We start from the raw sequence: 13,712 nt of genomic DNA on the forward strand, positions 1-13,712 counted from the left end.
AAAGAGATTAAAAATATTACATACAATTTTGTCCCAAGTGAAAAAGCTCAAATGATCTACCTCAAAATAATAAAGTAGAAGACAAAATTACAGATGGGTTTTGTGGGGGTTTTTTCTTATTTGCATTTCTATGTTTCACTTATAATAAGACTAACGATATTTAAAATACAATTCAAATTGCATAACAAGTATCAAAAATACTTGTTCATGTGAACAAAGACTAGGAATATCATACCAAAAGTAAATATAGTAGCATTAGAATGAAGCATAGGTTTCTTTCTTTCTACTTTCCTTCAATATTACCTATATTTAAAATTAAAAATAAAATTTTAAGGAGCTAAAATTATAGATTATGGAATCTTTAATGCTTCATTTCTTTTCATATATTTGTATCCAGATTTCAAAGGGACAAATCTTTAATGTACATTCCACTGATAAATTTAATAATTATGTAAGCCTCATTTCTTAAACTTTTTTGTGCATATGAATCACATGGGGATCTTGTTCAAAAGCAGGTTTTGATTCAGTAGATTTTGGACAGGGCTTATAGCTCTGGCAAGTTCTCAGGTGATGTTGCTGGTGTCAAGGAGGTTCACATTTTGAGTAGCAAAGTTGTAAAACACATCCGCTCTAGCAATAAGGATTCAGGTAATACAGAGCTGATAAATCAATCGCTCAATCATAAAATACTTATTGGTCATCTACTCTCTCCAAATCCTATAAATTTATCCTCTGTTTTGGAGAGGGAGAAAAATCAAGGCCTTACATTAAGGTAAATTTTAATACATCTGTTCTTTTCAAAAATTAAAAGTGCAATGACTATAATGTAGACTTTAACTTCCTATTGTCAAGTAAGGTCCCTTGTCTTTATAATAACTATGTATAACATCCAGCCACAAACACCAAAACTCTCTTTCATGAAATAATGGTATCAACATGTTCTTTCACTTTTTTCCACAATATTTTTCTTTCTCTTTCTTCCTCCCTTTTGTCCTTTCCCCCTACCCCTTTCCTCCTTTCTCCCTTTTTCTCAGATTATTAAATGCAAAGCAGCTATCGCCTGGGAAGCGAACAAGCCCCTCAGCATTGAAGAGGTTGAAGTAGCTCCCCCCAAGGATCATGAAGTTCGAATTCAGGTAAGTATGGACTCTCCCAGGGCAGGATAAACAAGACACCAAATGCTGACTTGGCTTTGGTCAGGTCAGACCTATGTGGTTTGACTGAGAGTCTCAGGAGTTTCCCACTGTGGGGGATTACGTTTTTAGGTTCACATCAAAAACAGGTATTTATTCCCAGGAAGGATAAATTATAAGAATCAGACACAGGAATTTACATTAGATTAGAATTAGGTAGGTTTTCTTTTTGTTTTCCAGTTGCCAGTTATTGACAGATGTTTTAAAAGGAAGATTGAGAGTTTGGTTCAAAATAAGAAAAGATCTGAAGTGCTAAGGGTCTTGGGTGCTCACAGGAGGGAACAGAAGTGAGAGGGCAGGAAGAAGAGACGGTACTGAGCAGAGAGGCATCATAGATGACAAGGTGGGTCAGTTTCTCTATTTTCCCTACAGTTGACCTGGCTTATATTTTTCCTCGGGATCACCCAGTAAGAGTTTTTGCCTGAGAATGAATGAGAATTCCTCATGAACAGAATCTTGAAGAATAATGCAGGGATACTTTCTAATTAATTAAGATAATCCTTTATTTGATATAGCCCTTTTAACTATAAAAGTTTATTACCTCAATTATATTTCATTTAGTGTCAATAAAATCTGAACAAGCCCTGGAAGCCTGTGTTCCCTGCACTCCCTCTAATAGACTTTTATTACCTTTGATTTCTCCTGTCCTAGAGACAGTGACTGCCAATTCTCTGTGTGATTTTTCAGGGACAATGAAAGGAAGAAAACAAAGATGCATTAAGAGGAAAGAATATATCCTAATATATTTTTAACTGTTCCTTTTATTTTTCAAAATGCAGTTCTTTTATTGACCTCAATGAGTGTTGTTAAGTTTCAAGGTGTCATTGGCCTAAAATTATCCTAACCACCCTAATGATATAATTACAGAAACAGGACTCAAGTCTGTGATTGCTTTGCAGATAATTGCCACCGCCCTGTGCCATTCTGATGCCCATATTCTCCATCCTCAATTTGAGGGGGGGTTTTTTCCAGTGATTCTTGGCCATGAGGCTGCAGGAGTTGTGGAAAGTGTTGGGCCAGGAGTGACCAACTTCAAACCAGGTATTTTAACTTCTGGTTCCAACTAAACAGAAACATCAGGGTATTTCAGAGATAATTTCTGCTACAGTCTTGCCTTTGCCTGCTATAATCGATCTCTACTTACATAAGGGGACCATCTTTTCCAAAACAAAACTAAGACACACAATCTATCACAATCTAGCAATGAGGTAGAATATCTGCAGTCAGAACTGTCTAATGAAATCTGGAAAACACAGTCACTTTATTTACATCCAGCACTGAGAAGTTGTCCTACGAAGCAAAGCTACAAAGTGAGCTTACACTGAAGCCTCCATGGGGGCACAGATGACAATTTACATTAACCTCCTCTAAATAAAACAGAACTATTTTAATATATAAAGAATGAAGACCCTTAGGTAGCTTAAGTGGGAAATATTATGCATATGTCCATGTTAGCTGAAATGTGTTCTTGGGAACTTGTAAGATAAATATATATAAAGCATGCCAATAGCCGAAATTATTTACTTTACATGTTGTAACAGATCCACCAAATACTGGAATATGAGCTAGGCAATTGTCACTTATCTAGGATGAACCATATCCTTCTTTCCTCCTTTAATGAAGATGTTCCAAATTGAGAGGTATATTAGTATCTTTCTGTTAGGTAGTTAGAATAGGAAACAGGAGTCCAGAATGGCGGTGGCTAAAAGACAAGGAAAGTGACAAGCCCGCGAAAATAGAACAACGGAAAGTCCGAGGACCGCAGTGAGGACCTCAGGTAGAACAAACAGCACTCCTGGCTAGCCCAGTTTACATAGGGCAGGCCCAGGGGGAGGAAAAGACATAAAAAAGAGGAGCCAAAGGGCCGGGGGTCTCTCTCTCTCCCGCGCACTGGGGTACTCTTCTCTTCGCGTCTTTGGGTCGGCATGCCCTCATGCCTAGAGGATGGATTTTCCTCCTATTTTCGAAATAAAATAGAGCTGTAACACTGATTTGTCTAAGAGCTATAACACGGTCTGTCCAAGACCCGAGAGCTGTGACACGCCGAGGGCTTTAATGTCTCATCACATTTCTATTCCAAACAAGATGACAGAAGCCAATCGCTCTTCAAAATTTGGAATCTACAAAGAAGTCCAGCCAATTAAGGCACAGCTCTGCCACTTACTGGCTGTGTAACCTTAGTTAGCTAAGTCACTTTTCTGTGACTCAATTTAGATTTCCATTTTCTAAAATGGGGATAATAATAGTACCCATCTCAAAGAGTTGTTCTGAGAATTAAAGAGATAATATATGCAAGCAGTTAGAATGGTGACTGACACATACTAAAGGCTGAACAAATGTCAATTATCATTATTGGACTTTAGTCATCAGAGGCTAGAAGTCTTTGTTAAATTCAAATTGAATAAAAAGTAGAAAAATGTAGAATTCGAGTGAACTATGGTGAAACATGGAGATGATATATAATTTACTCTCCATATCAAGCCTATTGCCCACATCTCCTATAATTAAGGTGTTTACAAATGTAATAAATAATAGGCATGATATAGTAAATATTAGTCATGATGCAGAGTGTTGCAAGGACAACAGAGTGTCAGACAGGATTCTGCACCTGATGGTATCAATACAGATGTGTTGCTTGACTGTCCAGCCCAGAAAAAAAAGAGGGAAAAAAAAGATAACATATGCAGTACTTGGGAGAATCAGCAGTCTTGTAGGTTAACAAAGTATTGTAGCTACCTATACTTCCTACCGAATATAAGATATATACGATAAAGAATAGTGTTTTCTACCAATTCACCTGGTGAAAACTGTTTATAAGTAACAACCACGCATCATCCAACACATGGCCTTTTTTTTCTAGGTGACAAAGTAATTCCACTCTACGCACCTCAATGTGGAAAATGCAAGTTCTGTCTGAGTCCACGCACAAATTTTTGTGGAAAACTCAAGTAAGCTCTATAAGCTATTAGTAAGATAGCTGGTACAAATATTTTGAGCAGTATATTGGCATACCTAAATGGAGATGAAAATGTTCACATTCTGTACCCACCAATTCTTGGTGTGTATAAGAAGCCATTGCAAAATCACACAAAAGGACATGTACTAGTGTGATCACTGCCACATTGTAATAACAAGAAATTGAAAATAGGGCAAATGTCTATCAATAGGAGAACATATTAACAATCATTGTGTAGTAACACAATGGAATTACCATATAAAAGTGAGAATGGCTAAACTTGCTCTGAATGTTTCAACCCAGAATAATCTCACACATATAATGGTAAGGGAAAGAAGTGAGTTTATGACATATATTTAGCCATATACAATAACAATACCATATACTGTATTGTTTATGGTTTATCTGAATATAGTAAAGAAAATGATAAGTGCCAAATTGAGAATAATAGCTACTCAGGGTTGTTGCTGAGCCATGAAAGACTGGGATTCTTGGCCTCCAGAGGAGAGGAATTCAGTCAGGCCAGTGACAAGGCTTGATTACTCAGAGCTTTTGTGTAATAAAGTTTTATTAAAGTATAAAAGAGAGAAAGCTTCTGACATAGATATCAGAAGAGGGCAGACAGAGTGCCTCCCCCACCACCGCCCACTAGTCTTTAGTGGGATATTATATAGTTTCTAGCAGGCTGCTAATCAGAGAAAGGAAATGTCTCAAAACTCAGAGTGGTACCAGGCCTCTCACCCACAACAAGCATTTTGAGATAACATTGGCACAAGTGAGTCATCCCGGGCCATAAAACTATTGCCATGAATCTTGAAGAAAGGCAGGTTTCCAAGCAAATATATGGTTTCATTAACATAGATTAGGAGAACAATTGTATGAGTAAAATATATTGGGTTCTGAGTCTTAGGTGGAAGCTACTTGAAGACAGACTCTAGGGTAAATACATAGTTCATTAACGTAGCTTAAGAGAAATATTTTCATAAGAAAAATGCATTGGTTTGCTCAAGGTTTGAGAAAAGTTAGGTTCAGGTGGAGCCTGGTGTTGTCATGTTAACACAGAATTTTAAGACAAACCTCCTTTTAAGTTTGTATAGAGAAAGGGGGAAAAAATCTGACACTTGTAGTTGTTTCCTTCTGCCACTTAAGAGAGAGATTAAAAATCTGACACTTGCAGCCCGTTTCCTCAGTTTGGAGACCCCTGGCCTTCTTGCCTTTTACCCTCTCATTCCCACGTTTTCTTTTAGGAGAATTATGTTGCCTAGGGAAAGGGGAGTCATTCTCATTCTGTAACTGCTTCCAAGCTGATAACGGGCATTGTCCCTAAATTGGTGAGGCAACCTACTCTCCTAACCTTCATATTGAGGGTCTCTGATCCAGGGGCCCCAAGTAGTAGTTGGAGGAAGCTGCGTCAGTCAACAGGAGTTTGAGCAACCATTTGTAACTTAAAAACCTCCATGCAACTAGAAAGAAATCCAGCTACACAGTTACAGATGCAGGGAGCAAACAGCAAAAACAGAACCATAAGCAAAAAGTCACATTATGTCCATAGAAAAGGTACAAAGTGTTGCACCTGTCAATTTTAGGATTGTTATATGTCATCAGATTAATGAGGCATCACATGATTGTTGTTACCGAAGGTAGTCACAGATTTGGAGAAAGTCCTTTCCCTGAAGTGGAAGGACTCCCACCACGGGAAGCCATCCACTGATGAAGAGGGGGCACTCCACAGACCCAGTAGTTACATAGATTGTGGAATGCAGTGTGGGAGTGAGCCCAGGACAGGAAGGCGTAATCTTGAGGATCAAACAGCAGACTCAGGAATTTTGGAGTCAGCAGAAGCAGGCTCACATAAATTATCAGGCCCATCTGAAAAGTACAAAGTAAGAGCCTAGAAAGTAAAGGCATAAAATGACATCACTTAGTTCTGGTCAGGGTGCCACTTCTTAACTCAAGTGTGGTGCACCCATGAATCAATTCCTGGCACTTTGACAGCTGTGGGAGAAGAAAGAATAACCTGGTAAGGGCCTTCCCAGAGGGGCTTGAGGGACTGGCCCCCAGATCCCAATGCTTTTGTCAGGACCTCTGTTCTTGGCTCAAACAGAAGCTTTTTTACTCAGAGGCTGGGTCAGGAGTTACCTCCCAGAGTTCCTTTAATGCCTGTTGAAAAGCTGAAAGCTGAGTTACATAATTGGTTAATTCCAAGGCTTTAGGAAAACTTTTCCATTGAGCATTTTCAGGAATTACTGATCATCCATCCTCAGACTGTAACCATCCTTTATCAGTAAACTTTGCTCCTCTTTTCTCATATCTTTCTAATTCTTCCTCAGTGTATTGTGGTTTTCCTTATCCACAGGACCTGTCCAGATCAAAGTCCTCTGCAGTGAAGGGGTTTCCTTAAGTGCCACCTTTCTGACTTGACAGCCAGCTGATTACCCTTGGCTCCTTTACTCCTGTCCCTGCTGTGCTCTTTGCAATGCATAACAGCTACTTCTTTAGGACAATATATAGCAGTTAAAAGTCTCTCAATCTCTCTGAAATGTTTTTAATAGGTTCTCCTGTTGCTATTTTAAATGGTCTTTCTTTCCAATTTGCAGCATGAGCATGAAAAGTCAAATAAGCCTACTTAGAATCAGTGTAGATATTTACTCACTGCCCATTGCTTAACTCAAGAGCCAGAATCACAATCTTCACTAGCTGAGCAGTTGTTCCCTGGGAGAGATTTTGCTTCTAAAACCTGTTTAGCCATTACCATGGCATAACCTGCTTTATGCTTCCCATCCCGAACAAAAGAACTGCCATCTGTAAATATTTCCATGTCAGGACTGTCTAATGGGGTATCCATCAGATCTTCCCAAGCTGCATAAAGTTAGAAATTGGGAACAATCATGATCAGGTGTCTCATTTTCCTTTTCAGGAAGGAAAGTGGCAGGATTTAAGTTTCCACAAACTTTAAGATTAGTTATTTGTCCTTCTAACAACAATGACTGATATTTAAGAAGCCAACTGTCTGTCATCCAAATATTAACCTTAGAGTTTAAGAATACACTCCTGTAGGCTGCTGGTGAGGCCTTCGGGGTTGTGTCAAAAATCCCAAGGCCATACCTTTTCTTTCAGTGACAAACAAGTTAATTTCTGACCCTGTGGGCAAGCTCAAAGCTAGAGCTTGCAGGAGAGCAGTCTGAAGAGCCTTAAAAGCCTTTGAGTATCTGGAGACCAAAGCAGTTTGTCAGTTTGGGCTTGTTGAGTTTCAGTTATAAGCTTATACAAAGGCCAGGCAAGTTCCCCATAACTGGGAATCCAAATGCAGCAGTACCCTATGATTCCAAAAAATCCTCTCAATTGTCTTAAAGTCATAGATAGAGGATGATTTAATATAGGTTTAACTCAGAAAGCAAACTTCAAATCAATGACTGAAAAATATTTGACTCGTTCAGGAATTTCAGACAATAGAGTATAAGGATTAGGCACCATGGGGTGTAAAGGAACTGCAGCCTCATTTATTGTTTGTAAATCTTGAACTAGTCTCCATTTATCATTTGACTTCTTTATACCCAGAATAGGAATGTTGCATGGATTGTTACAGGGAATTAATAGCCCCAGCTCCTTTAAATTCTCAATAATGGGTTTTAACTCTCCCTTAACCTCAGGTTTCAGTGGATACTGCTTTTTATGTGAAAATAAGTGTGGGTATTCAAGCTTCACAACTACAGGAATAGCGTTTTGTGCTTGACCCACAGACTTTCCATCAGCCAACACTCTCGGATTTACATTTTATCCAATTAAAGGGAGAGAAAGGTAGGGCTCCATATTTACAAAAACAGGCATGGACCTTACTCACTATATCCCTCCCCAAAATGGGTAATGGAGACTCTGGTATGATCAGAAACTCATATGAAAATAGCAGAGTTTGAAACTCATATGAAAATGCATACTGAAATAATAACATTTGGCTCGTCCAGACAGTCCCATTACAGAAGCAGATCTGGGAGAAAGAGGGCCAGGGGCTTCAGTAAGCACAGAGTACGTTGCCCCAGTGTCCAAAAGGAAATCGACAGATTGGCACCCCTACAGTTATTAATACTCAGAGTTCCTCAGATGTAAATTAGGACAGGAGCTTGTGTGGGGACCCCTGGGCACCTTCAATCCTGATTGTCTTGGGAGTCTGACCCCTGAAACCTATGCCTCTGGGGGCAGTCTCTCCTCCAGTGTGGTCCCTTGCAGACCGGACATGGAGCCGGGGGACTTAGATGCCTGAGGGCAATCCTGTTTGAGGTGCCCCTCCTTTCCACAGGAATAGCAAGCCTATCCCTTTTCACCTGGGTCCCTCTGGGAATTTTTCTCGGGTTGTTTAAGAATGGTTCAGACAGCCATTACAAGGGCTTCCGCCTGTTCTTTTGTCATTCTCTGCCTTTCTTTCCTCATATTCCCTGCCAGAATAGACTGTCTGAGCCTGTTGCAACAGATTATCTAAAGACTGATTTGGCCCATATACCTGTTTTAATAGCTTACAGCAGATGTCTGGAGCCGATTGAGTGAAAAATCTATCTTTTAAGATCATTCTTCCCTCTTCATTTTTGGGATCAGTCTACCTAGGAATTCACCAGGAGCTTCCTTCTCTTCCTGTTCTGTTTTCTGTTTGCCAGTTTGGCATAGTTTAAAGACTTATTTTAAAGTCACGTGTTTGCCTGAGTCCTTCAAAAACACATCTAACAAAATGACTCTGATCCCATCTTTCTTTAGCTGTGTTACAGTCCCAATCTCATTCTATAGTTGGGACCTCCTGATTCTTAGTGGGGAGGGTGGCTATCTTGTCCTCTATCTTCCCTACTGATTCGTTACCAAGCCATTCATCTCCATAAGCAACCGCTTTCCCCAAAACTGGAGTTTTTGAGGAAGGAGTTAGTGTTTGTCCCAAGACATACATCACACTCTGCCAAGTAAGGTCATAAAGCAGAGTAACACCCTTAAAAGCGCTAATATATTTTTCTAGGTGCTCTAAACAGTCTCCTAGATCCTCCTTGATTCTTTGTATTTCTTGATAAGAAAAGGGCTTATTAACTCTCATAGACTGATTATTTCTCCCAGTGGGTGCTTCATGAAGATGCAACAGCTTGTGTGGCTGTTCCTCAGCCCCTCTGGCTGCTCTGTGCATATGATCCCAGGGATAGACTGGAGAAACCTACTTTTCTTTATCTCTTTGTCTCCTGTCTTCCATCTCATCCGGTATGTTACCCTTAGCTTTTGCTGTTGATAGGACCCACATTGTATTGGAGAAGGAAATGGCAACCCACTCCAGTGTTCTTGCCTGAGGAATCCCAGGGACAGGGGAGTCTGGTGGGCTGCTGTCTATGGGGTTGCACAGAGTCAAACATGACTGAAGTGACTTAGCAGCAGCAGCAGGTCCCACATTGTAAGGCGAGTACAGAGAAAAAAAGAGCAAGCCGGGCAGTCAGGCAAGAAAAAGGAAATTGATCTTCCCTGGGAGGGAAGATCCACTGCAACTGGGTGGGCTCCTCTCACAAGCCCACCTCCGGTGGTCCCCTCCCTTGGACCTTGCCAAGAAACTGAGATGACCTCCAGGATGGGACTCTCCACTTGCCTTGCTGGAGTGACATCCATACACCAGCCCACATTTCATCCATCAGTTATGAGAGTGAGAGAAATCCCATTCCCTCAGACTCTCTCTCTCTCCTCTATTCCAATTCCTAGCGCTAGGCAGGAGGATCCCCACAGTCCTCGGGCCCTGGGCCTCGTGCCTCATCTGATTTTGAAATAGGGGACTCCCATTACAAAGCAGACTATTATTACTCCCTGAGAAACTCCTGAGACTGGGGATGCCTTTTCTCTCAGACCTATCTCCTCGCTCTTACCCTTGTCTAACCTCCCTATTCAGCCACAATGGGAAATTCTCAATCCTAGCCGTCAAAATCTACTCCTCTAAGATGCCTAATAGCATTTTGCCAAGAAAATGCAGTGGTCATAGCAAACACCCTCTTCCAACAACACAAGAGAAGATTCTACACATGGACATCACCAGATGGTCAACACTGGAATCAGATTGATTATATTCTTTGCAGCCAAAGATGGAGAAGCTCTATAAAGTCAGCAAAAACAAGACTGGGAGCTGACTGTGGCTCAGATCATGAACTCCTTATTACCAAATTCAGACTTAAATTAAAGAAAGTAGAGAAAACCGCTAAACCATTTAGGTATGACCTAAATCAAATCCCTTATGATTACATAGTGGAAGTGAGAAATAGATTTAAGGGCCTAGATCTGATAGATAGAGTGCCTGATGAACTAGGGAAAGAGGTTCGTGACATTGTACAGGAGACAGGGATCAAGACCATCCCCATGGAAAAGAAATGCAAAAAAAGCAAAATGGTTGTCTGGGGAGGCCTTACAAAAAGGTGTGTAAAGAAGAGAGGTGAAAAGCAAAGGAGAAAAGGAAAGATATAAGCATCTGAATGCAGAGTTCCAAAGAATAGCAAGAAGAGATAAGAAAGCCTTCTTCAGAGATCAATGCAAAGAAATAGAGGAAAACAACAGAATGGGAAAGACTAGAGATCTCTTCAAGAAAATTAGAGATACCAACGGAACGTTTCATGCAAAGATGGGCTCGATAAAGGACAGAAGTGGTATGGACCTAACAGAAGCAGAAGATATTAAGAAGCGGTGGCACAAATACATGGAAGAACTGTACAAAAAAGATCTTCACGACCCAGATAATCATGATGATGTGATCACTAATCTAGAGTCAGACATCTTGGAATGTGAAGTCAAGTGGGCCTTGGAAAGCATCACTATGAACAAAGCCAGTGGAGGTGATGGAATTCCAGTGGAGCTGTTTCAAATCCTGAAAGATGATGCTGTGAAAGTGCTGCACTCAATATGTCAGCAAATTTGAAAAACTCAGTAATGGCCACAGGACTGGAAAAGGTCAGTTTTCATTCCCATCCCAAAGAAAGGCAATGCCAAAGAATGCTCAAACTACCACACAATTGCACTCATCTCACCTGCTACTAAAGTAATGCTCAAAATTCTCCAAGCCAGGCTTCAGCAATACGTGAACCATGAACTCCCTGATGTTGAAGCTGGTTTTAGGAAAGACAGAGGAACCGGAGATCAAATTGCCAACATCCGCTGGATCATGGAAAAAGCAAGAGAGTTCCAGAAAAACATCTATTTCTGCTTTATTGACTATGCCAAAGCCTTTGACTGTGTGGATCACAATAAACTGTGGGAAATTCTGAAAGAGATGGGAATACCAGACCACCTGACTTGCCTCTTGAGAAAACTGTATGCAGGTCAGGAAGCAACAGTTCGAACTGGATATGGAGCAACAGACTGGTTTCAAATAGGAAAAGGAGTACGTCAAGGCTATATATTGTCACCCTGCTTATTTAACTTATATGCAGAGTACATCATAAGAAACGCTGGACTGGAAGAAACACAAGCTGGAATCAAGATTGCCAGGAGAAATATCAATAATCTCAGATATGCAGATGATACCACCCTTATGGCAGAAAGTGAAGAGGAGCTAAAAAGCCTCTTGATGAAAGTGAAAGAGGAGAGTGAAAAAGTGGGCTTAAAGCTCAACATTCAGAAAACAAAGATCATGGCATCTGGTCCCATCACTTCATGGGAAATAGATGGGGAAACAGTGGAAACAGTGTCAGACTTTATTTTGGGGGGCTCCAAAATCACTGCAGATGGTGACTGCAGCCATGAAATTAAAAGACACTTACTCCTTGAAGAAAAGTTATGACCAACCTAGATAGCATATTCAAAAGCAGAAACATTACTTTGCCTACTAAGGTCTGTCTAGTCAAGGCTATGGTTTTTCCTGCTGTCACGTATGGATGTGAGAGATGGACTGTGAAGAAGGCTGAGCGCTGAAGAATTGATGATTTTGAACTGTGGTGTTGGAGAAGACTCTTGAGAGTCCCTTGGACTGCAAGGAGATCCAACTACTCCATTCTGAAGGAGATCAGCCCTGGGATTTCTTTGGAAGGAATGATGCTAAAGCTGAAACTCCAGTACTTTGGCCACCTCATGTGAAGAGCTGACTCATTGGAAAAGACTCTGATGCTGGGAGTGATTGAGGACAGGAAGAAAAGGGGGTGACCGAGGATGAGATGGCCGGATGGCATCACGGACTCGATGGACGTGAGTCTGAGTGAACTCTGGGAGATGGTGATGGACAGGGAGGCCTGGCGTGCTGCGATTCATGGGGTCGCAAAGAGTCAGACTAGACTGAGTGACTGAACTGTACTGAAGATGCCTTCTCCAAAACCTAAAAGCCTTGGGCTTCCAAGGGGAGATAAGACCAAAAAGGCTTATTTACAATACTAACACTGGTTGGCACAATACACTTGATAACAGTCTCCAAGGGCCAGAAAACAGAACTCTCAATTATAATACTCTATGGAACATTGATCACTGAAGAAGGCTTTCTTATTTCTTCTTGCTATTCTTTGGAACTCTGCATTCAAATGCTATATCTTTCCTTTTCTCCTTTGCTTTTCACCTCTCTTCTTTACACAGCTATTTTAAGGCCTCCCCAGACAGCCATTTTGCTTTTTTGCATTTCTTTTCCATGGGGATGGTCTTGATCCCTGTCTCCTGTACAATGTCACGAACCTCTTTCCCTAGTTCATCAGGCACTCTATCTATTAGATCTAGGCCCTTAAATCTATTTCTCACTTCCACTATGTAATCATAAGGGATTTGATTTAGGTCATACCTAAATGGTCTAGCGGTTTTCTCTACTTTCTTTAATTTAAGTCTGAATTTGGTAATAAGGAGTTCATGATCTGAGCCACAGTCAGCTCCCGGTCTTGTTTTTGCTGACTTTATAGAGCTTCTCCATCTTTGGCTGCAAAGAATATAATCAATCTGATTCCGGTGTTGACCATCTGGTGATGTCCATGTGTAGAATCTTCTCTTGTGTTGTTGGAAGAGGGTGTTTGCTATGACCAGTGCATTTTCTTGGCAAAACTCTATTAGTCTTTGCCCTGCTTCATTCCCCATTCCAAGGCCAAATTTGCTTGTTACTCCAGGTGTTTCTTGACTTCCTACTTTTGCGTTCTAGTCCCCTATAATGAAAAGGACATCTTTTTTGGGTGTTTGTTCTACAAGGTCTTCTAGGTCTTCATAGAACCGTTCACCTTCAGCTTGTTCAGCATTACTGGTTGGGGCATAGACTTGGATAACTGTGATACTGAATGGTTTGCCTTGGAAATGAACAGAGATCATTCTGTCATTTTTGAGATTGCATCCAAGTACTGCATTTCAGACTCTTTTGCTGACCATGATGACTACTCCATTTCTTCTGAGGGATTCCTGCCCACAGTAGTAGATATAATGGTCATGTGAGTTAAATTCACCCATTCCAGTCCATTTTAGTTCGCTGATTCCTAGAATGTCGACGTTCACTCTTGCCATCTCTTGTTTGACCACTTCCAATTTGCCTTGATTCATGGACCTGACATTCCAGGTTCCTATGCAATATTGCTCTTTACAGCATCAGACTTTGTTTCTATCACCAGTCACATCCA

The 13,712-nt window shown here is 40.7% G+C and overlaps 1 protein-coding gene across 5 annotated transcripts in view; it reads left to right on the forward strand.

The window, feature by feature from the left end:
* Positions 1–13,712, forward strand: part of LOC138442392 (all-trans-retinol dehydrogenase [NAD(+)] ADH4-like) — an 86,449-nt gene that overhangs the window by 48,780 nt on the left and 23,957 nt on the right. For all 5 annotated transcript variants that reach the window (XM_069593647.1, XM_069593649.1, XM_069593650.1 and 2 more), the window contains 3 exons: positions 1,035–1,136; positions 2,093–2,234; positions 4,054–4,141. In XM_069593647.1, coding sequence (XP_069449748.1) covers positions 1,035–1,136; positions 2,093–2,234; positions 4,054–4,141 — 332 coding nt within the window. The remainder of the gene's footprint in view (positions 1–1,034; positions 1,137–2,092; positions 2,235–4,053; positions 4,142–13,712) is intronic.

Source organism: Ovis canadensis, chromosome 6 (assembly GCF_042477335.2).
Source record: "Ovis canadensis isolate MfBH-ARS-UI-01 breed Bighorn chromosome 6, ARS-UI_OviCan_v2, whole genome shotgun sequence".
Taxonomy (NCBI): Eukaryota; Metazoa; Chordata; class Mammalia; order Artiodactyla; family Bovidae; genus Ovis; species Ovis canadensis.